At 51.9% G+C, this 24,723-nt stretch overlaps 1 protein-coding gene across 3 annotated transcripts in view; it reads right to left on the bottom strand.

Annotated features, from left to right (window-relative positions):
• LOC102456320 (crk-like protein) overlaps positions 1–24,723 on the bottom strand; it is an 84,435-nt gene that overhangs the window by 12,658 nt on the left and 47,054 nt on the right. Inside the window, exon 3 of one of the 3 annotated variants that reach the window (XR_012899113.1) lies at positions 547–659. The exons of 1 other annotated variant lie outside the window; for it this stretch is intronic. Coding sequence is in view for 1 of the 2 variants with exons in the window: in XM_075915895.1 (XP_075772010.1) it covers positions 24,616–24,693 (78 nt within the window). In the remaining variant the exon portion in view is untranslated. Of the gene's footprint in view, positions 1–546; positions 660–24,480; positions 24,694–24,723 lie in introns of those variants that run through there. One more of the 3 variants, XM_075915895.1, reaches the window with a different exon arrangement.

Genomic DNA, 24,723 nt, shown 5'->3' with positions numbered 1-24,723 from the left:
TCAAGGTTCGGCTGACCCCCTCCTTGCTTTCAGAACTCCCTCGTGGGAGAGCCCTGGTGTGGCTGGAATCTGCTTACTTCTCAGAGACCTGGGCAGCGGCATTCACACCACTAATTACATTCATACCCATGTTTTTTTCAAAGGTACTTTCTTTTTTTTTCTTTTTTTCCCCCAGTTTTCTACATTGAGATGCATCTCTTTCCATGGACCTCGTCCATATTTGGTGCGGCAACCACACTGTTCCCCCAGGGGTGGCAAACAACACGTTTCCCCCCCAGAACCACAGCAGTTCCCCAGGACTGCATAAACCTCAGGTGCCTTATGTCCGGATGCAATACAACTTTCTTCCTGTACTCAGGGCGGCACCACCAATAACCACACCAACTTAACTCTACTTGGGGGCGGCAAACAAACTCCCCGGAACCGCTTTGCGTCTGACCTTGTTGCAGATTCAAGAAGTTTGGATGGCATGAGCCCAGAAGAAGCAGACGACCCCACGAGCAGTCCTCCTCCACACCCCAGTAGAGATTTCAAAAGGTCTCTTACCTCTCATTTGGCACCCTGGGGGTCAAGGGGGACGGTCTGCAGCCGCTGTCTTCAATTGGGCGTTGCCATCCAAGTCACGGCACCAAATTGTCGAAGAAAACATTGTCCTCACTCTGAGTTTGAAAGCAACAAGTAGCCAGAGGCAGTTTTATTACAAGCTGCAGCAAGAGAAAAACTGGCTTGGGGGGGGGGAGCCCCCGCGAGGCAGATCTTCAAATACAAGCAATTATGAAGCAGTTTATATACTGTTGGTTACATATAATAACATTAAACAATTAGTCTCCTTCCCATTACAAACACCAATGGCTAACGGTTATTTTAGTTCCACCCAGATGCTCCTTATCTCAAGGTCCCTACCAGAGTCAGCATTCTATCCTTATCTCCGTATGGAGGCGAGAGGCGAAGGCAGCGTCTTATTACAGCTCTTGCGTTGTCAGGCCACAAACTTAGCCTGACTCTTGCTCTCTTGCTAACAAGACCAAGATGGCTGCACACAAATTCCCTTATCCCCTTTTTCCTGCCTCCACAGGATGTTAGGAAGATTCCCAAACCTGACCTGTCCTTTGTAGGTGACAAATCTGAGGACTTGTCACAGATTGAAGTGTCATTAGAGGAGGTTTTGGAATTAATTGATAAACTTAACAGTAACAAGTCACCGGGACCTGATAGCATTCACCCAAGAGTTCTGGAAGAACTCAAGTGTGAAACTGTGGAACTAACAACTATGGTTTGTAAGCTATACTTTAAATCACCTTCTGTACCCAATGACTGGAAGATAGCTAATGTACCACCAATATTTAAAAAGGGCTCTAGAGGCAATCCCGGCAATTACAGACAGGTAAGTCTAACGTCAGTACCGGGCAAATTAGTTCAAACAATAGTAAAGAATAAAATTGTCAGACACATAGAAGAACATAATTTGTTTGGCAAAAGTCACCATGGTTTCTGTAAAGGAAAATCATGTCTTACTAATCTATTAGAGTTCTTTGAAGGGATCAACAAACACGTGGACAAGGGGGATCCAGTAGATACAGTATACTTAGATTTCCAGAAAGCCTTTGACAAGGTCCCTCACCAAAGGCTCTTATGTAAATTAAGTTGTCATGGGCTAAGAGGGAAGATCCTTTCAAGGACTAAGAACTGGTTAAAAGACAGGAAAAGAAGGGTAGGAATAAATGGTAAGTTTTCTGAGTGGAGAGGGGTAACTAGTGGTGCTCCCCAAGCGTCAGTCCTAGGACCAATCCTGTTCAACATATTCATAAATGATCTGGAGAAAGGGGTAAACAGTGAGGTGGCAAAGTTTGCAGACGATACTAAACGGCTCAAGGTAGTTAAGACCAAAGCAGACTGTGAAGAGCTTCAAAAAGATCTCACCAAACAAAGTGATTGGGCAACAAAAGGGCAAATTAAATTTAACGTGGAGAAACGTAAAGTAATGCGCACTGGAAAAAATAACCCCAAGTATACATATAATATGATGGGGGCTAATTTAGCTACAACTAATCAGGAAAGAGATCTTGCAGTCATCGTGGATGGTTCTCTGAAGACGTCCACACAGTGTTCAGCGGCAGTCAAAAAAGCAAACACGATGTTAGGAATCATTAAAAAAGGGATAGAGAATAAGACAGAGAATATCTTAGGGTATGTCTACACTACAAAGTTAATTCGAACTAACAGCCGTTAGTTCGAATTAACTTTGATAGGTGCTACACTAGCGCTCCGCTAGTTCGAACTTAATGCGAACTAGCGGAGCGCTTAGTTCGAACTAGGTAAACCTCATTCCACGAGGACTAACGCCTAGTTCGAATTAAGGGCTGTGTAGACCCTTAATTCGAACTAGTGGGAGGCTAACCCTTCCCAGCTTGCCCTGGTGGCCACTCTGGCCAACACCAGGGAAACTTGTCTGCCCCCCTCCCGGCCCCGGAGCCCTTAAAGGGCCACAGGCTGGCTACACAGTTTGTGCCAATTGCAAGGCTGCCAGCACCCAGCCAGCAGACCCTGCACCTGCCACAAGATGAGCCAGCCACCCAATGCCACCCAGCCCTCCCCCTCTTCCTGGGACGAGCCTGGTGGCTCCCAGGAGCCTGCCCGGGGCCGCAAGAGGCGGGCGCCCGCTTGGTCTAGTGCGGAGATCATGGACCTCATCGAGGTTTGGGGGGAAGCCTCCAATGTCCACGATCTCCGCACTAGCCACAGGAACGCAGCTGTCTACGGCCGCATGGCTGCCAGCCTGGCCGCCAGAGGCCACCAGTGGACCCGGGAGCAGGTCCGCTGCAAAATAAAGGACCTGCGGCAGTCCTACTCCCGGGTCTGCCTGCCAGGGGCCGACCCGGAGGCCTACCCCCACTTTCAAGCCCTGGACCGCATCCTGGGGGCTCACGCTGTCCATGCCCCCCGGGTGGTCATCGACCCCGGAGCAGAGGGACTGGTCCTGGACACCGAGGAGGAGGATCCGGAGGACGCCGTGAGCCAGGAGCCTGCCGGGAGCCTGCCCAGGACCCCCGAGGAACCTCACAGACAACATCTCCTGTGTCGTCCGAGGCCGGGGAGGCCTCCACCTGTGAGTACCAGCATGCTCCCCTTATGTGTACAGGGGGGTGGGAGGGAGAGGAAGCCCAGGGACCGTGCGCCTGCGCCTTGCCCACCATGGAGCAGCAGCTGGGTGTCATGCAGGGGCCTTGGCCTTGCAGGGGGGGGGGTTTCACCCACCTTGTCCCCAGGGAAAACTGACCGCTGCTCTTGTTTCACCACAGCTGCAGCACCTGGGACTGCAGGGCGCACCACCCCGCCTGCAACAGCCACCCGCGCCCGGGCCAGCCGGCGTGCCAGAAACCAGGAGGACTACCAGCGGCGGCACTTCCGGTTCATGGAGCAGCTGCTCCGCAACCAGGAGCACTGGGTCCGGGAGGACCTTCGGCTGCGCCAGCGGAGTGTGGATGTGCTGAAGGAGCAGGGCCGTGGCCTCAGAGGCCACCTCCAGACCCTGGTGGACTGGTTCCTGCATCCTCCTGCTTCGGCTCCTGCGGCTGCCGCAGCTCTCACTCCTCCTCCCACCCCTGCTGCCCCTGCTCCCTCTCCCACTTCCTCCGCACCCCCCATCCCTACTGCCCCACCCTCCAAACCCGCTCCCCCCCCCCCCCCCGAGGTCCCCGCACCCACAGTGTTGCGAGACGGGAGAGCCAGCCAGACCCCCAAGCCTGAGCTTTCCCTTCCCTTCCTCCCCTTCCACCCCCTTCCAGCTCCCTCCTCCCAGGTTTCCCCCTCCCCTCTCCCACCCTCACTCCTCCCTCCCCCCACCCCAGTTATGTAAAATAAAGAGAGGGTTTTTTTTGCCAAAATAGGTGTCTTTATTTGACATTGGGAAGGGAGGTTAGGGAGGGGAAGGGGGGAAGGCGGCCTCAGTGGGGCATGCAAGGAGAGTTCAGTCCTCCTCCACCTGGAAGCTCTCCCGCAGGGCTTCCCGGATCCAGACGGCCCCCCGCTGGGCTTCCCGGACGGCGGCAGTGCAGGGCTGAGCGTACTGGCCAGCCATGCGGTCAGCCTCAGCCATCCAGGCTGGCAGGAAAGCCTCCCCCTTCCTCTCGCACAAATTGTGCGGCACAGAACATGCTGCCACCACGGGAGGGATGTTGTGCTCGGCGAGGTCGAGGCGGGTGAGGAGGCACCTAAATCGGGCTTTCAGTCGCCCGAAGGCCCCCCCAATGATGATGCGGGCCGTGGTCAGCCTCGCATTGAAAGCCTGGCGGGAGGGATTGAGGTGCCCCGTGTAGGGCTTCATTAGCCAGGGCTGTAGGGGGTAGGCCGCATCCCCCACCAGGCAGATGGGCATGTCCACGTCCCCAACCCTGATGTGGCAGTCGGGGAAGAAGGTCCCGGCCTGCAGCCTCTGGCACACGGAGGAGTTCTGGTACACCCGTGCGTCGTGTGCCTTGCCGGACCAGCCCACATTAATGTCCGTGAACTGTCCCCGGTGGTCACACACGGCCTGCAGGAGAACAGAGAAGTACCCCTTGCGGTTCATGTACTGGGAGGCCTGGTGTTCCGGGGCACGGATGGGGATGTGCGTCCCGTCGATGGCCCCCCCGCAGTTGGGGAAGCTGAGGGTGCCGAACCCCCGGATGACGGCATCTGGGTCGGCGAGGCGGACCACCCTGCGGAGCAGCACCCGGTTGATGGCCTTGACCACCTCCAGAGAGACACGGCAAACCGCGAATCAGTGGGGCGCCCGGGTGGCTGGCAGTGCCCCGCGCCCCACTCCCCACTCCCGGGAGCAACACCCCCAGGCGGTATGTAGTACGGCCGGGAGAGACCGGCCCCTCCGGTGCAGGGCACTTTTGCCTCCCCCCCCCGACGCCCCGTTTTCCCTGGGGCGGCCCTTCCTCTCCTTGCAACCCCCCTCGCCCCCGGCCCAGTGGCCGGCGACTGCCGTACCTACATGAGCACTGCTCCGACGGTGGATCTCCCCACGCCGAACTGGTTCCCGACGGATCGGTAGCTGTCCGGTGTGGAGAGCTTCCAGAGGGCGATGGCCACACGCTTCTGGAGGGGAACGGCGGGCCTCATGCGAGTGTCCCTTCTGCGCAGAGCAGGGGCGAGCCACTCGCAGAGCTCCAGGAAGGTGTCCCTCTTCATCCTGAAGTTCTGGGTCCACTGTTGGTCTCCCCAGCGCTCCAGGACGATGCGGTCCCACCAGTCGCTGCTGGTGTCCGGACGCCAGATGCGGCGGGGCACGCCGGCGCCCGGGCGCCGCCGCAGCTGCTCCATGGCCCCCAGGGTGGCCAGGCGGAGAGGCAGGGGGCTGACGTGCACCAGGTGGAACCAGGCAGCCTCCAGCCATTGCTAGCAGGCTTGCAGCAGCAAGTCCATAAACTGCACCAGAAAGTGCAGGGCGAGCTCTGGCTCCATGTTGCCACCTGCGGCGGCGGCCCCGAAGGGAAGCACCGACACAGATGGGCGCAGAGAAAAACGCTTTGCTGTCCCTCGGCGAGGTAGACAAGCAAGCGGAAAAACTGAGAACCGGCTGTCCAGGGGGGTCCCTTTAAGCACGAGCCTCAGAAAGCCTCAGACAGCAGCCACACACAGCAACTACTGACCTGATGCCCTGCCGGAACCGGTTTCAGCCGCCCTTAAATGCGCCCCTGCGTCCAATCAGTGTGGACACGCTAGTTCGAATTAGCAAAAGGCTAATTCGAACTAGTTTTTAGTTCTAGATGCACTAGTTCGAATTAGCTTAGTTCGAATTAACTAATTCAAACTAAGTTAATTTGAATTAGCGCTGTAGTGTAGACATACCCTTATTGCCCTTATATAAATCCATGGTATGCCCACATCTGGAATACTGAGTACAGATGTGGTCTCCTCATCTCAGAAAAGATATACTGGCATTAGGAAAGGTTCAGATAAGGGCAACTAAAATGATTAGGGGTTTCAAACGTATCCCATATTAGAAGAGATTAAAAAGACTGGGACTTTTCAGCTTGGAAAAGAGGAGACTAAGGGGGATATGATAGAGGTCTATAAAATCATGAGTGGTGTGGAGAAAGTGAATAAGGAAAAGTTATTTACTTGTTCCCATAATATAAGAACTAGAGGACACCAAATGAAATTAATGGGCAGCAGGTTTAAAACAAATAAAAGGAAGTTCTTCTTCACACAGTGCATTGTCAATCTGTGGAACGCCTTGCCTGAGAAGGTTGTGAAGGCTAGGACTATAACAGGGTTTAAAAGAGAACTAGATAAATTCATGGAGGGTAAGTCCATAAATGGCTATTAGCTAGTATGGGTAAGGAATGTTGTCCCTAGCCTAAGTTTGTCAGAGGATGGAGATAATGGCAGGAGAGAGAGGTCACTTAATATCCAACCTAGACCTCTCCCACTGTAAGTTGAGATCATTGCTCCTTGTTCTGCCATCCGTCACTACTGCTTTTTTGAAGTCCAAGGTGTGTATTTTACTACTCTCTTTTCTTCCTTTGGTCAGGATCCTGAAATCTACCATCTCATGATCACTGCTTCCCAGGTTGTCACCCACCTCCACTTCCCCTATTAGTTCCTCCCTGTTTGTGAGCAGAAGGTTAAGCTGCGAACGGCCCCTGGTCGGATCCTTCAGCACTTGTGTCAAGAAGTTATCCCCAACATTCTCCAAAAACTTCCTGGATTGCCTGTGTACTGCCGTATTGGTTTCCCAACAGATGTCAGGGTGATTAAAGTCCCCCACGAGAACCAGGGCCTGAGATCTGGAAGATCGAGTACAGGAACGAGGAGTACAGATAGTTCGGAATGGCTACGTAGTTCGAACTATCTAGCCCGTGCCGCGTGTAGCCGCGCGGCACGGGGTTCGCACTAGCCGGCTTTTAAAAATGGCGGCGCCGGCTTTATGCTAATGAAGCCCGGGAAATTCAAATCCCGGGCTTCATTAGCAAGTTCGGTATGCATACATTACCCCGCTAGTTCGAACTAGCGGGGTAGTGTAGACATACCCTTACATATAGTGCAACTCCTCCTCTTTTTCTCCCCTGCCTGTTCTTCCTGAACAGTCTATACCCTTCCATGACAGCGTTCCAGTCATGCGAGTCATCCCACCAAGTCTCTGTTATCCCAATTAAATCATATTTCTTGGACTGGGCCAGGGCCTCCAGTTCTTCCTGTTTGTTGCCCAGGCTTCTCGCATTAGTGTACAAACACTTCAGGTAACCAGTTGATTGCCCTATCTTCTCCATTCGAAACAGGGGTCCTCCTTTCTTGCCCCTTCCTCTCTGCATTTCTTCCCAGTATCCGACTTTCCCACTCCCCTCAGGGTTTTGGTCACCGTCCCCCGACGAACCTAGTTTAAAGCCCTCCTCACTAGGTTTGCAAGCCTGCCCGCAAAGATGCTCCTTCCTCTCTTCGTTAGGTGGATCCCATCTCTTCCTAACAATCCTTGTGCCCGGAACAGAGTCCCAGAGTCCATGGTCGAAGAAACCAAAGCCCTCTCTGCGACACCATCTGCACAACCACGCATTTGAAATAGCACATCACTATTTGGTTGTGCTTTTTGTGTCTGGACGCTCTCTTTCGAAATAAGCTTTTTCTAGAAGATCACTTCCGGAAAAGCTGATTCTGAAAGGAGCTTGCAGTCTAGACGTAGCCTAAGATTTAAACCACAGATGGCTTAACTAAGTATCACCAGCTCCACTTTAATCCTAGAACTGGGCTGGAAGCCAGTAGAAATTATGGAAGAAATGGTATATGCACCTGCATTAACTGGAGTTTGGCTGGGTTTTGGCCTCAAGTAGAGGGCACTAGCATTATTGAATTTTGAATGTGACAAATACATACACACTCTAAACTATGACTACACTAGCAAACAAAGCTATTTCAGAATGATTTTCCCCTGTGACTTTCTCCCCCGCCCCAAAAAAATAGAATCAAAATTGCCAAGCTCAGCACCAAGAGGTTACAGTACATAAGTACTGGCCTAAAATGTGCGTTTAGGAATGTGCTTGACCATCTAAAAACGAAAACCTAATGTCATGCTGCTAGATTTGAATAACCCGGCAGGGTGTCATTCTAAAATGTTGATTGTGGACCCAAGTTGCATTATAAATCTCCAATGGTTAAAATCCTGTGAAATGTTGCATTTGCCCATACATGCTAAAAAACAACCAATTCCATCTGATTCAGATCAGCCTTAGTCACAAAGTAGTAAAATGCCTCACGGGGGTGGGGTGTCAACCAAATTTGAGCACTGACAAGCCTTGCCAATCTCCCAGAATATTTCTCCGTATGAAACAACAACACCAATAACCTTTGTTGCTTTGCTCAACTTATAGTAAATAAGATTCAAAATTTTTATTTCTGCCAACTGGCAATAAAGGGCTTCTTACTGTGTAAAATATGACACTGCCAGTTCACTTTGTTTTCTCCAAAGTTAATTTAACATGGATTTACTCTAAGGAACAGCTTTTTAAAAAAGAGTTAAAGTGGCCACAACTTTCCTAAAAAAGCATTAAAGTTTGCTCTTGAATACATGCGGCACAAAAAGCAATAGCTTTAGAAGAGTGGATGTAGAAGTGATGTGACAGAATCCAACATTTCTAAATAAGGTGTTTCACAGTTATAATCAGCTGAGTTATTTGAAAGCTTCAGAACATCCTCACACTATCTACAAGGAAACTTTACTTTTGAAGTTTTTTTTTTTTTTTTTTTTTAAAGGATGCTGTAGAATAAGGCCAAGACAGTATGGGATGTATTTTAGCATAAGGAGTTGTATATTTTGTTTGAGAATTTATGGATCGACTACTTTCTATATCTAATTAGTCACCATACTGAAAATGATTTAAGACAAAATGTTTGCAGAAAAATAAAGTAAACTGACAAATTATAGAGGTGTTAAGATATTCCCATGCTCTTTTGAATAAAAACACACTAGAGAATAAAACATTTGATCAGAAAATATTTTAAACCACTACTAAGGATTGTCATAATTAAAGCTTGGTGGAGTAGAGGCAGTCAGGGGAACGAACAAGGTGTAGAATACAAACAACCACAGGACAGTCAGAAAACCTGGGGGGTATTTGTCACAGCTCTGCCACAAACTTCTTTTTACTACCTGGACAAGCCAAGACCTCATTATCCTAAATCATAAAAAAGGGCAATGCTTAATTCTCAGAGATATTCTGAGGCTAACTTCATCTGCAAAGCATGTTAATATCTTTGGAGGGAGGAGTAAAATATATTACTCTTGAAATGAGTAATTCTTTAGAGTTGCAGCCTTTTAGTCCCACCCTGTGATAAAATCAGAATGTATTTTAGAGTTTGTTCCAGTTACAGCATGAATTCAAAGCCCCAGGGAATAGAGCTCTTGGAATATGCTAGTTAAAGTGTTACTCGCGTATTCTAGGCACTTCCATACCTGCATCTTTCTTTGGGAACTAATCCATGCATCATAAAAAGACGTTTGGTGCATGTCATTTTATTTACAGAAAAATGAATTTTACAGATATTCATTAATTTCATGAAGGCACAAGTGATGTGTGTTTGGGGACAGGATTGAGCAGGAGAGGCAAATCCTGACTGTAAAACAATGGTTCGCTGGTAGCTGACTAGATCAGTTGTAGACCACAGAGTTTTATAATGTTCTATGTAATGTGCTTAATGGGTAGTGTAAGAATAAACGTTAAACAACTATAACTCTGTTGGCCACCCTTCTCTGGTTAGCAGGGAAGAACAGTCTTCTAGGCCCTTAATAAAGATGCATCAGGCAAACTGAGGTCAGATAGCAAAGAAGAATGCCTTCCAGATATAAACAGATGTTAAAATGGTGATTAAGAGCTGACGAAGCAAAATGCACAGACCTGAATGGGAGGGAAGTCCTATAAAAGATGGGGCGCCTTGCATGAATCTTTGGGTCTCATCTTGTCAACATCAGATCGTCAGTCCGGAGTGAGAAAAGCCCCATTCCTACCCCTCACATTTAACTTGCCTGGCCAGTAAGTTAACATGAACAACAGACTGGTAACTTTAAGCAACGACAAGACTGTGTGTGTTTTGGAGGGGGTGAGGGGGCTGACTCTATAAAGCATATGCTAACTGTTTTTCTACTGTATTCTCAATAAATGTGGTGTATTGCCTTTTCCCCTGAAAAAGATCCCGTGTGCTTCTTATAAGCATAACACAGTAGCTGTCAAATAATCAAATAGCTGTTTGCTAACTTCAGGTAGGTTCCAATCTCATTCCAACCGTTAACAGACAGGTGTCTGCCTGAAAAAAGATGGTTACTTCGAGTGCTTGCTTATGTCCATTCTGTCTAGGTGATTCCAAGCTAAAACCCCAGGAGGTGGGGTCGGAAACCTAAGATGAAACAGACTGCAGCACTGCCCTGCCCACCACTGCATCTTGCCTAGCCTGTTGTGTGATGGCATAGTGTTTGATAAACATGTGAATCAAGGATGAAGTAGCTGCCCTGCAAATGTCTACAATCGGTACCTGGGCTAAAAAGGCCGTTCAGGTGGCCTGCACTCTTGTAGAATGCGCCTTAAGGGGCGGGGCCATACTGCCCCATACGTCATAACAAGTCCTAATACAGGACGTAATCCAAGATGACAGGCACTGTGCTGATACTGGGTTACCCTTCATCCTATCTGCCACCGAGATAAACAACTGGGTGGACTTACAAAACTGTTTTGTCCTATCTAAATAAAAGGCTAGAGCTCTCTTAACATCTCATGTGTGGAGTGCTCTATCCCTCTCGTCTGCATGTGGTTTTGGGTAGAACACTGGCAGAAAAATCTCTTGGGACATATGAAACATCGAGACCACCTTGGGGAGGAAAGCTGGGTGAGACCGTAGCATCACCTTATCCCTCGAGATCACAAAGTATGGCGGTTCCAAGGACAGCACTCATAGCTCGGACACCCTCCTCGCTGAGGTGATGGCGACTAAGAACGCTACTTTCCACAACAAATGTGACAGGGAACACGTGGCCAGTGTTGGCGGGGCTACGCCGGGGCTATGAGGATCCGTGTCACCCCGTATCTCTTGACCCTCGAGTACTTCGTTCACTACAAGGAAGGGGGGGGGAGGCATAAAGGAGGCCCCCCCAGCCACCTCTCTACCAGGGCGTCCTCCACTGAACCCTTGCCTAAACCCCTGTAGGAACAGAACCTGGGACATTTCCTGTTGGTTTGTGACGCGAACAAATCCAGTCAGGGAGTTCCCCACCTTTGGAAAAGGGATCGCGCTACCTCCGCCTTGAGGGACCACTTGTGTGGCGAGAAGGCCCTGCTGAGGTGGTCTGCTGGGGTTCTGGAAGATCCCAGAAGGTAGGTCGCCTGCAAATGCACCCCTTGTGCAATACACAGATCCCAGAGGGCTAGTGCCTCCTGGCACAAGGGAGAGGAACCAACACCCCCGCGACGGTTGATGTAGTACATCGCCGTCGTATTGTCCGTCAACACCGAAACACCCTTGCCCCTTAAGTGGGGCATGAAAACCTAGTAGGCCAGTCAACTGCCCTCAGTTCCCTGACATTTATGTGAACGCTTCTCTCCGTCACAGACCACATACCTTGTGTCCTCAGGTCCCGCAAACGGGCCCCCCATCCGGGGTTGGAGGCATCCGTTACCAGCTGGATTGAAGGAGGAGGCTGAGTGAACAGGACCCCGCAGATCACTCTGTCTTCTCCGAGCCACCAGCTCAGGGTCGACAAGACCTCCTGAGGAACTGTGACCACCACGTCTATATGGTCGCAAGCTGGTCCGTACACCCTGGCCAGCCAGTTCTGGAAGAGGCAAAGGCGTAGCCTGGCGTACTGCACCACACACGTGCATGCCGCCATATGGCCTAGAAGTCTCAGGCAATTTCTCGCCGTCATCGGGACGGCCTGCAGTTGCTGTATAATATCCTGCAGAGCAAGAAATCTGGTCCGTGGGAGGGATGCCCGACCCGTTGTAGCGTCCAACCACGCCCCCACAAACTATCACCTGAGTTGGTGTAAGAGTAGACTTCTCCTCGTTCAGGATCAGTCCCAAGTTGGCAAAGGTGTCCCTGGCCAATCTGATATGAGAGATTACCTGGTCTCTGCACCAGCCCCTGATCAGCCAGTCATCTAGATAGGGATAGACGTGTAACACCCTCCTTCTCAGGAAGGCAGCCACCACTGCCATGCACTTGGTGAATACCCTGGGGACTGTGGATAGGCCGAAGGGCAGCACTGCAAACTGGAAATGGTTCTCGCCCACTTTGAAATAAAGGAACTTCCTGTGATATGGGGCAATCGAGATGTGGAAGCATGCGTCCTTCAAGTCAAGGGTGGTGTACCAGTCTCCCAGATCGAGGGATTAATGGCGGCCAATGTTGCCATCCTGAGACGCGATTTCCGTATGTAGGCATTGAGCCCCCGGAGGTTGAGAAGGGGGCGAAGGCCATCTTTGGACTTCAGGAGTAGGAAATACCGGGAATAAAAACCCCTCCCCCTGAATGATATTGGAACCTCTTCTATCACTCCCAACCCCAGCAGCGAAGAGACCTCCTGAATGAGCAAATTCTCATGAGGGGGGTCCCTGAAGACGGACAGGAAGGGGGGTGGGAAGGTGGGGAGGTATGGAAGGGAATAGAATATCCCCTTTGTACTGTGTCTAGGACCCAACGGTCTGACGTAATAGAGTGCCAGGCATGGTAAAAGGGGAACAGCCTGTGGCAGAAAGGACGATCTGGTTTCAACACTGGTATTCCGTCCGAGTGCTCCTTCAAAAACCTGATTTTGGGCCCTGGGACTTATTGGAGGGTCCCTGCTTCTGGTCCGCATTAGATCGTGGTCCCCTCCTAGGCCCTCTGTTGTTGTTGTTGGACCTATTCCTTCTCCTGCTGTCATATCTGGGCCCCTGCTGGTGACCTCTCTGTGGTATTTGAAACAGCGGATGGCATTGCGGAGCGGGTGTGTGGATGCCTAAGGATTTCAAAGTTGCCCTAGAATCCTTCAGACTATGTTGTCTGCTATCAGTCTGTTCGGAGAAGAGACTGGAACCCTCAAAGGGCAAGTCCTGGAGTGTCACCTGTACCTCCTGCAGGATGCCTGAGACTTGTAACCACGAGCATCTGCGCATTACTATGCCCGCGGCCATTGATCTTGCCACAGAGTCTGCAGTGTCGAGAGCAACCTGAAGGGCCGTCCTCAACACTATTTTGCCCTCTTCAGCAAGGGCGGCGAACTGCTGCTGGGAGCCTTCAGGGAGCTGGGCCTTAAACTTATTCATTGCCACCCATGAGTTGTAAGCGTATCTGCTGAGCATTACTTGCTGATTTGCAATTCTCAGCTGCAAGCCCGCCGTGGCATTCGCTTTCCTCCCCAATAGGTCTAACTTCTTGCTTTTTGGAGTACACCATGGTTGCCCCTGCCTTTCCCTCTGGCAGGCCGCTTGAACCACCGCCGATCCCGGAGGTGGGTGGGCAAACAGATGCTTATGTCCCGCATGTGGCACAAAATACCTCCTTTCAATCCCTTTCTGGGTGGGGCTATGGAGGCTGGCGTCTGACATAGGTTTTTAGTGATCTTTGCCACCGTCTTATTCAGTGAAAGAACAATCCTGGCTGGGGAATCCGCCGTGAGGATGTTCACCATGGGGTCGGCCTCCTCCTTGAACTCCTCCGCCTGGATCCCTAGGTTCTGGGCCAGCCACCTGAAGAGCTCCTGGTGCATCCGTATGTCCATTGCTGGCATGCTCGGAGAAGGGTCCACCAGGGCCTCGTCGAGAGGTGAGGACGAGAACTCCCGCTGCTGCAGAGGACTTGCGACGTCCGTCCAGGGCTCCGGCTGAATGTCACGGCTCTGAAGACCTCACCGATGGTGGTCGTGAAGGTGGGTAGGCGGGGGTCCCAGTCACCCCTAGAGGACTGGCCCTGGACAATGACCCCTGGCGAGTGGTGTAGCCAAGGGGGCTGTCCTGAGGGCTGAGTGAGCTGAGGTTACCACCAATGCTGCTCTGGATGGGTCAGGACCCTGGGCTTGATGGTAAGGCCACTGAGTTGGCGGCTGCCACTGCGGGAGCCATATCTGCATCACCCTTCGAAGCCCCTTGTGTCACGTTGCTGGATCTTGAAGGGAGCAGCCAGATCCCTGATGCAGCCATAGGTGGGGGTGTTGGCCCCAAAAATGGTATAGGAGGGGGCCATGTGAGGTATTGAATAGAAGCTTATTATTTGATAATCCTATGTATGCTGTTCATGTGTTTGTATAATGTCTGTGTGTGCAATTATTAGCATGTACTTGTGTGGACACTGAAGATTTCCCTGCATGTGGTTAAGCATTGGGCAGGGCCGAGCCTGTGGACATGCTAATTACCTGTGGAACAATGGCTCTCAATGGGCTATGGACACACCCAAAGAATGGGGGCTGTCACCTGAAAGGGAACACAGAGAGGCTGAGGACCAGGTGACCTGCTGCATACCAGAAGAGGCCAGGGAGGGGGTATAAAGAGGCCATGTGGTCGATGCCATTTTGTTCTCAGCTCAGCACTTCATCCCAGAGGCAGCACTGCAGGGATTGAAGAGCCCGGAAGACCTGTGAACCCATCCTGACCCTAGGATGTGCAATAAGGACTTTTAAACCAGCAGCTGCAACATCTCTGCTAGAGCCTGCATCGAGAACTGGGAGATTCGGTGCATGTAATGTACTGTACTTTAATAACCTTACTCTCCTGCTTTTCTTTCTTGTGATAATAAACCTTTAGTTATAGATTCTAAAGGATTGGCCCAGCGTGATTTGAGGGTAAGATCCAGAGGGTAAATTGACCAGGGATCTGTGGCTGGTTTCTTGGAACCGGACAGAACTTGTTCAGGGTTGGTGGGATTGGGTGCTAGGACCCCCCCCCCCCACCTGTGTATGAGGCCCGGGGCCATCTGGGGCACGGATATTGCTGGGGTGTCGGACGGGTTTTGCTTGGGAGGCTTCAGGTAGGCAGCTGAAGCGCTCTGTGGGACTGGTTTGTGGCCTATTTGGAGAGGTCACCAGTCAGGGGGGGCTGTAAGGAGCCCCGGATTTGAGCAATTCGCCCTGAGTGGACGCCCTCAGCTGTGCCCAGACACGGCCCGGTCTGTCACAGTGGCGTAGTCGGCAGGATCCACAGATCTTGGTCAATTGAGCTTTGGGATCAGGACCCCATGCTGTCTAAATTTGATTTTTGGTGTTGAGAGTTTGGTTGATTAAAGAGCCGCTGCGATGATCCCGGAATTGTATGAGAGTCTGAGCAAAAGTGCTCTGAAGGATTTGTGCTTGGGGAGAGGCATTGCCTTTAGGAAAAGGGCCTCTAAACTAGATCTGGTAGTGCTGTTATTAACCAGAGATGTGGATGAAAAGGAGCAGAAGCGAGCCAAGGAGGCTGCTGAAAGAAGGCGGAAGGCAGATGAAGAAATTGCTAAGAGAAAGCAGGAGATGGATCGGGAACTTGAGATGAGAAAAGCAGAACATGCAGAGAGAATGGCAGAGTATGCAGAGAGAAGGGCAGAGAGGACCAGACGTCAGCTTAAGGAAATGGCGGAGCATGCAGAGAAGATGGCCCTAGCCAAGGAGGAAAATGCTAGACTTGACCTCCAGCTTAAGAGACTAAAAGAACAAGAGAGACTGTATTCTCCTGAAGGTTCAATGTATAACTCTGTGGGTATGGGGTATGCTTATGATATGGCAGACGTATTTTGCCCAGCTGATGTGATGACCCAACCCCAAAGCATGTGTGAATGCAAACCTTTTGTGTTACCTGTAGCTAACAGGGAGGTTTGGGAAGGGGGTGCATGTGGGTATGAAAAGTTTCCTGGAGCTGGTCAGTCTCCCTGTAACCAAGGGGAGAGTGTCTCTACATGTGAGCCTGTGGGTGAGGGCCCGTCTGATGCCTCAGAGGTGAGGCTGGAATCAGAACGAGGGCAAGAAGAGCCCAGAAATCAGGGAAATGTTTCTCTGGGGCAGCCTGGAGTGGCTGGCCAGAGTGAAGTATTAGTTGAGGAGTTGGTGGCTGGTGAGATTTGTGGAATTGAACCTGCACAAGCTGAAATTGATTTGTGTGAAGAAGCACAGTGTGTGCAAGCTGGCAATTTGGCTGGTGGAAGTAGCAAGGGGGCAGTAAAGGAAGCTGTCCCAGTGGCTAGCTGTATGCCTGAGATTAGCCAGGGGTGTTGGGACAAGGGAGAAGCTGTCTCTGGTTGTCTGGCTGTGTGTGGGGAAGAGTTTCTTCCTTTGTCTGAGGAAGGTGCCCCACAGCCTGTGAAGGCTGAGAGCAGGGCTGTTGTCCCAGAGTTGGGTCTGGATATGGCGAAGGCCCAGGAAGGGGGTGGCCCAAGGTTTGTGTCTGCTGGGGAGAGGGATGAGGTGACTCAGGTAGAGTCAGTCAGTGTTTTACCAAAACCCCAGAGACCAGACAGTGGTGACCCTGATATTGTGCCTGATGCTGCTGTGTTGCTGGCAGAGGGGGGAGCGACTCTGTGGGAGCAGGGAGACCCCTTAGCCCGGGCACAAGGAGAGAATGAGGGTGTGTTAACTCTGGTGCCTAATGATGGTGTGGACGTTTACAGCCATCTAGAGAGTTGCACAGGGAGTGAAGGTGCTTCTGACCCTGTCTCTTGTGGGTCTGTCTGTGTGCCCAAGAGGGGACTGTCTGTGAATCCACCAGAGGGGCCAGAGATGACTCAGGGAGTAAGGGAATTGCAGGAGGAGTTGGTTGTGGCTCAGCAGGGCAAGGCTGCTGCAGAGCCAGAGACGGGTGAACTGCTGCTTAAGGAAGCTCATAGGGAGGAGAGTCCTGGCAGTGCTTGTAGCAAGCAGTTTGCTGTGACTGAGGGAGGTGACAGGACCTTGCTTGGAAAAGGCATTCAGGAGAAAGCTCTGCCTGTAAACGGCAGCAGCTTGTTGTGTGAGGCACTTGTTTTGGTGCCTGACAGACAGAATTTGTCTGTTAGCAGTGACTCCACTGACTTGGGTTTAGGGAAACCCAGTGTGGATGGTGGTGGAGAAGTCTCAGAGGGACTGAGGGTTGTTCCAGAGGAGGCAGGAACATCCAGAGAACTGGAGCAGGCTGCTAACCCAGTGACTGTGGGTGACCAGCTTGCTGGGAAGTCAGTGTGTGGGGGACAGGATTGTTCCCAGGTGAGTGAGGAGAGTGGGAAGTTAGTGTCTCAGATTCAGGAGAAGGGCTGTGTAGCTAAGTATGCAGAGCAGAACAGCTGTGTGGTCACTCTCCCTAGGATGCAGGAGATAGCAATTAAGCTCCCATCTCTGGACACGGTGGACACTCATACTCAATCAGGGAAGTTGCTATCTGGTTCCATGTGGAAACAGAGGTTAGAGAGGGACAGAGGAGAGACTTGGGAGTCTACAGCTTACTGCTGTTACCCCACTGAGTGGGGGAAGGGGGAGAATTCCAGGGCCATTGTGAGCCAGGGAGTCACGCCCAGCCAGCCCATTGTCTTGGTCTGGCCAGAGGTTTCAGGCCTGGAGCCCAGAGGACAAGGGGGAGGGGCAGGACTTGCTTTGGCCAAGAAGATTTGCAGTTTAAACCTGAAGGGCCAAAACTGCAATGGTGTGGGGCCAGAGAAGGGGCCTGACGGAGAATTTCAGTATACACCTGATATAGGATTGTTCTTGTTACTGATGTTAATTCTTGTAACCAATGTATTATTGTTGCAGAGAATTGTAACGGTATACAGTGTGCATGAGCTTATGAAAATACCATGTAATCTGTCTGGAGATGCACCAAACGACAGACGGTATGTAAGGGGACAGTGTTATGTTGCTATTTCATGGTTAACACTTGTAACTGGTTTGGGAACTTCTTACAGGACAAAAAGGGTTCCCGCCAGAAGGTCCCGTGTGAGAAGGGAAACTGAGGCACGCCGCCATTTTGTTTGGGGAGGCCTGTGATGCCCTCAGTGATGTTACTGGCATCACTTCCTGCATCAGTTTTGCGTTGGGGGTGTCACGTTGCTGGATCTTGAAGGGAGCAGCCAGATCCCTGATGCACCCATAGGTGGGGGTGTTGGCCCCAAAAATGGTATAGGAGGGGGCCATGTGAGGTATTGAATAGAAGCTTATTATCGGATAATCCTATGTACGCTGTTCATGTGTTTGTATAATGTCTGTGTGTGCAATTATTAGCATGTACTTGTATGGACACTGAAGATTTCCCTGCATGTGGTTAAGCATTGGGCAGGGCCGAGCCTGTGGACATGCTAATTACCTGTGGAACAATGGCTCTCAATGGGCTATGGACACACCCAAAGAATGGGGGCTGTCACCTGAAAGGGAACACAGAGAGGCTGAGGACCAGGTGACCTGCTGCATACCAGAAGAGGCCAGGGAGGGGGTATAAAGAGGCCATGTGGTCGATGCCATTTTGTTCTCAGCTCAGCACTTCATCCCAGAGGCAGCACTGCAGGGATTGAAGAGCCCGGAAGACCTGTGAACCCATCCTGACCCTAGGATGTGCAATAAGGACTTTTAAACCAGCAGCTGCAACATCTCTGCTAGAGCCTGCATCGAGAACTGGGAGATTCGGTGCATGTAACGTACTGTACTTTAATAACCTTACTCATGCTTTTCTTTCTTGTGATAATAAACCTTTAGTTATAGATTCTAAAGGATTGGCCCAGCGTGATTTGAGGGTAAGATCCAGAGGGTAAATTGACCAGGGATCTGTGGCTGGTTTCTTGGAACCGGACAGAACTTGTTCGGGGTTGGTGGGATTGGGTGCTAGGACCCCCCCCCCCCACCTGTGTATGAGGCCCGGGGCCATCTGGGGCACGGATATTGCTGGGGTGTCGGAGGGGTTTTGCTCGGGAGGCTTCAGGTAGGCAGCTGAAGCACTCTGTGAGACTGGTTTGTGGCCTATTTGGAGAGGTCACCAGTCAGGGGGGGCTGTAAGGAGCCCCGGATTTGAGCAATTCGCCCTGAGCGGACGCCCTCAGCTGTGCCCAGACACGGCCCGGTCTGTCACAGCCTTGGAACGGGCTTGATTGCTCCTAAGGTCAGGAGAGTGGATACCTCCCACTTCAATAGTAGCTCATGAGAGGGGTCCCTGAAGAGGGGCGGGGAGGGAGGGTGACAGGAAGGGGATAGCATATCCACTTTCCACCAAGTCAAGTACTCAATGAGCCGAGGGGATCTGGGACCAGACAAGGGAGAAATGGGAGAGCAGGGACCCAAAGGATGGGGTTATGTCGGGAGGCTGGAACGCTGTCCTCGGGTGTATTTTCAAAATAATGTCTTAGGCTGCTGGTTAGGGGGCGGAGCTGATCCCCTTTCTGAGTCAGGCCTGGAGCCCCTACGTCTACTTCTATTATTGTTACCATTGTAACTTCGGCCCTTCCTTCTGCCCCCGTCAGGTCTAAATGACTGTCGGAAGGGTCTCAGGGTAGCCCTAGGGTGTAGAGGCCTCCGTTGCAGGGCCGGGGTATGGATTCCCAGGGATTTCAACATAGCCCTGGAATCCTTAAGGCTATGTAGCCTCGAGTCGGTCTGCTCGGAGAACGGGTCAGTGCCTTCAAATGGTAGGTCCTGTAGCGTGTTTTGGACTTTGGGTGGGATTCCTGACACCTGAAGCCAAACACTATGGCTCATGACTATCCCTGTAGCCATAGTATGGGAAGCAGAGTCCATTGCGTCTAACGCCGCCTGAAGCGCTGTGAACGAGACCACCCTGCCTTCATCCAACAAGGCCCGAAACTCCTGCCTCGCGTCTTGTGGTAGGCGCACCTTGAATTTGTCTATTGCAGACAACGTGTTGTATGCAATAGACAAATCTGCTCAACATCACGTGTTTGCTCCTGATATGGAGTTGGCGCCCCTCCGGTTGCATAAGTCTTTCTGCCCAACAGGTCCAAATTCTTTGGCTCCCTACTCTTGGGCGTAGGCCCAGGAAGCCCTTGCCGCTCTTTCTGACCTGCTGCCTGGACTACCAGCGAACCCAGGGTTGGATGGGAGTACAGATGTTCATATCCTCCTTTTGGGTGGCCATGATGGAGGCGGGTGTGTGCCACAGGGTCTTAGCCAGTTTGGACATGGTTTTGTTAAGCGGCAGCGCGACCCTAGCCAGGGTGTCTGCCGTCAACATATCCACCATAGGGTCCAGGTCCTCAGCTACCTCTTCTGCCTGCACCCCCAAATTTGCCGCCAGTCGGCAAAGCAGGTCCTGATGCACCCTGTCATCCATGGTGGGCACAGAAGGTGCAGGGTCGGCCAGTGCATCATCTGGCGAAGAAGAAGATGACTCTCTCGGCAGAGGATGTCCCAGCTGTTGCTCCATCGCCTGAGGTGGTGGGGCAGCTGGTACAGCAGGCTGACTCTCTGCACCCTCCCCTTCTACAGTTGGTCTGACGGCCTCCCTATATGAAGGGTGCCCTGCCTCCGAAGCCGGAGCCCTGGTCAAAGGGGTTCCAAAGGGAGTGCTTCTGGACTGAGCCATCACCAAGGAGCGTCTGGACGGCTGAGGCCCCTGGGCCCGATGTTACGCCCAGGGGGTCCAGAAAAGCCACTGCTGTTGAGGCTGACATTGGGGCAGCCAAGGCTGGTGGGAGGCCGGGCTGGGGTGCTGAAACAGGTTCCGAGATTGGGAACGGTGTCGTGACCTGGATCTATAGGACGAGACCCTAGAGCGGACGGAGTCTGCATCTGACTCAGAGGACTAGTCCGAGGCCCACCAAGGCGGCGCTGATGATGGCACCAGAGAGCGATGAGATGACCTATGTCTGGCCACCACTGCCAGCACCGATACAATCACTGGTACGGAGGGCTGCTACAGTGCCAGTATCGGGACCAGCATAGGCACCGGGGGCAGCATGTATACCGGAGCGCTCAGCCGCGTCGGTGGCATGGCTGGTCCCGGTGCTGATGGAGGAGGCCGGTGCTAGTCATCCGCGATTGTGACCATTCCCGGGGATGAGGTGAGCTCTATGAGGTCACGTGCCGCGTCAGAGGCCTCCAGAGTCAACAGCTGCCGGACCTCTTCAATCACCGCATCTGGTGCTGGACTCTCCCTGTGCGTCAAGCTCAACCGGTGCTGACGTGGCATGGGAGCCTCCTGACGCACCGACTCGGCCGCATGCCCATCTGTGTGGCGCACTTTAAGGCCATACTTCGTAGGGGATCTTCCCCTGTGTTGCCTCTACCTGGATGGCACTGGAGACTGTGACCGGTGCCTCGATAATGAGGACTTCGCTGGTGCCGCATGCTTCAGTGCTGAGGAAGGCTCTCTAACGGAAGCCGGCACACTGCGTTGAAGCACGAACTCCATCAGAATGAGCTTCAGGCGGGAATCGTGCTCCCGCTTCGTTCTCAGCTTGAAGCTCTTGCAAATTTGACAGCTGTCTGTGCGATGGCCCTCTCCTAGGCACTTCAGACAGGAGTCATGCGGATCGCCGCAGGGCATAGGTTTAGAGCACTTCATACACAGTTTAAAACCATGCGGCCCGGGCATCCCCTCCCCAAGAGGGGAGAGATAAAACAGGGAAAGTTCCCCTGATAAGAACAATCAACTGAACAACTATTAACACTACTAAACTAATCTAAACTACTAAAACTAAGAACTGTGTAACACTAAGGGTATGTCTACACTAGCCCCCTAGTTCGAATTAGAGAGGCTAATGAGGGCGACCGAAATTGCTAATGAAGTGTGGGATTTAAATATCCCACGCTTGATTAGCATAATCCCGGCCGGTAGCCATTTTGGAAACTGACCAGCCCGAAGTTACTGCCCGCGTCTACTCTGCACGCGGCAGAGAAGCGGGATTCTGAGATAATTCGAACTAAGGGGGTTTAACTGTTAAACCGCATTCCACGTCCAAGTATTAGGTAAACAGTTGGGCTGTGTCTACATTGGCACCCTTTTCCGTAAAAGGGATGCTAATGAGACACTTCGGAATTGCAAATGCCGCGGGGGATTTAAATATCCCCCGCGGCATTTGCATGAACATGGCTGCCGCTTTTTTCCAGCTCAGGGTTTTGCCGGAGAAAAGCGCCAGTCTAGACGGGCTCTTGCGGAAAATAAACCCTTTTCCTGCTGTGAGTCTCTGCTGCGGTGTTATTGATTCCTGGCAGGTATGAGGCCGTCAGGGTTATGCTGTTGGCGATGCATCAGTTCCAGAGGTGGAGTGCTTCTGAGCACAAGGAACGGGATCAGGTGCCACCTTGACGGTTGATATAATACATAGTAGTTGTGTTGTCCATTAATATCCTGACTGTAAGCCTGTAGGGCTCAGGGAGGGGCACCTCCCCCTCGAGGTCAGTGGGCGGCCACTACACCCCTGCTTAGTTCTTTAGGGAATTAACAGTGGCTTTCAGCTCTTCAGGGCTGGCGACAGGCCAATAAACGGTCCAGAGCCCAGGCCCTTGCTCAGGGTGGGGTGGCAAGCAAGCAGTTCAGAGCCCCAAGCCTCAGCTCGGGACGGGGTGGCAAGCAAACAGTTTAACAGTCTTAATATGAGCGCCCAGCTAGATTCCCTTGCTCGGGCGGGTTCAGGCTGCTGCTAAGTAACGTCGAGTGGGGTGACTGCCACCCAAGCATGGGGTGGCAGGGGGGACGTAGGCCCACTCACTCCACTGCACACTGCATCCCAGTGGTGTGTTGTGGAAGATGGACATGGGAGATGTCGTGCAGGCCCCCGACCAGTATCTCAAAGCTGCTGTTTGGTAGGATGAGAAGCAGAGGAGCGGTTGTTGTTTTGATGCTTCCTCTGGGCACGGGGTTTGGGGCAAGGTTGGTCATAGGGTCTATGCTGGCTCCTCCAGTAAGGTGGCTCACAGTGACAATGGTACGGCATGAATCTCTTATGTCTATAGGGAGACGTATACATCCTTAGTGTCCTGAATGTGGTTCGAGAGTCTTTGCTAGTGTGAAGGACCTCATCGGTCTTTGCCACAAAGAGTTGCTCCCTATCAAAGGGAAGGTCCTCCACTTTCCCTTGAAGGTCTTTAGGGACTCCTGTAGCTTGGAGCCAGGAAGCCCTCTGCATAACAATCGAAGTCACAGTGGACCTTGCTGCGGTGTCTGCCACATCTAGCGCCATCTGTAAAGCTGTACGAGCCGTAGAGTAGCCCTCCTGGATGACTGACTTGAGTACTGTTTTTTTTGTTGTCCAGCAGATGGCTCATCATGTCGGTCAGTCTCGTATAGTTGTCAAAGTCGTGATTTGCCAAAAGGGCCATATAACATGCTATGCACAGTTGGAGTGTGGAAGATGAATAAGACCTTCCTTCCAAAGAGGTCCAGATGCTTGTCATGGGGCGTAGTACGATATTGAGGTAGCTTGGATCTCTGTTGGGCAGCATCCACCACCACTGAGTTGGGTTGGGGGTGGGTAAATAGGAAGTCCAGACATTTGGAGGGAACAAAGTACTTTTTATCAGCACGTTTATTGGTGGGAGGGGCAGATGCAGGCATTTGCCAGATCTCGTCTGCCGTCTCCATCATCACTTCGTCTATCAATCTTGGCCCTCTGTACGGGTTGGAGGTTCTTAACAAGGTGGTGGTGTTTTTCTTGGACCTCCGTGAGTTGTACTTGTTGACTCATGGCCACCCTTTTAAACAGCTCTTGGAACGGTTTGAGGTCATCTACCGGGGATACGTCTCCTGGAACAACTGCCTCATCAGGGGATGAGGAAGACTGATCTGTAGGTGAAGTGTCATGGTTAGCAAGGTCATCGACATCTGTTATTTGACCCTCCTGTGTGTCATTCTGGTCCGCAGCGGTCTGTGTACACCCCTGGGGTGAAGAAGGTGGCAGTCTGGAAGATGACGTAGGTGGTGCACTGGGAAGGTGCCTGGAAGTCGACCTGTGGCAGCAGGGTGTGACCCATGCCTATAATAACGAGGTGGATACCGCCACTCCATCATCCATGGAGGATAGTCATAGGGACGCCTGTGCTTATAGGCAGACCAGTATGCTCTAGTGGGCGAGGACTGTCTGGAAGATGAGACACTCCTTCGGTCCTCGTCAAAAATGCTCTGCACCGACAGCACTGGAGATCTCTGGGATCTGACAGAGCCCCAGGAAGAAGGAGGCAGCGAAGGACAAATATACCTCATTTGCCTGGGGTGCGGTGCCGGTGCGCATGAGGAGCTGAGATGTGAGTGTGCGTACTGCTCAGAGGAAGAACGCTCAATCAGCCCTGGGGAGTGTGGCACCAACAGTGGTGACGATGGTGCTGGGGACAATACCGGTTCCGGGATATGTGGAGTGGGAGGTCTACAGTTGGATTTTGACATTGCCTTTGTCGGTGCCAGGGGCTTGGTGGTTGACAGCGATGCGGATGAGGTGGAGGATTTGTCCGCTGTCCTTGGGTTTGCTGGTGCCAGAGCAGTAATCAGCACCGGTGTCAGTGCCAGTGTTGGAGGTGCTGGCAGTGTCCCGTGCCATGGCTTCGGTTCCACGCATTTAGCGGAACGGATGATCGCAGTGGCGGAAGTACCTGGCTTGTCACTGGTGCTAATTCGGGGCGGTAAGGAGTGCGTTGGAGAGGCTCTCTTTTTGCTGCCTTTTGATATGGGAGAGCTTGCCTGCCTCTTCTCTGGCCTAGGGGGCTCCGTTGGATGGCTGGAATCCCAGCATAATGAGGGGTTAAATGTCTTGGTTTTGTGTTCTTCTTATTCTCTCTTTCTTCTTTTTTTTCTGAAGGCCGGTTAGAAAAAAAATTCCCTGTTAAAATAATTTTTTTTAAACAACCAA

The sequence above is a fragment of the Pelodiscus sinensis genome, unplaced genomic scaffold, assembly GCF_049634645.1.
Source record: "Pelodiscus sinensis isolate JC-2024 unplaced genomic scaffold, ASM4963464v1 ctg51, whole genome shotgun sequence".
Lineage (NCBI taxonomy): Eukaryota > Metazoa > Chordata > Testudines > Trionychidae > Pelodiscus > Pelodiscus sinensis.
This window is presented reverse-complemented; position numbering and strand designations above follow the sequence as displayed.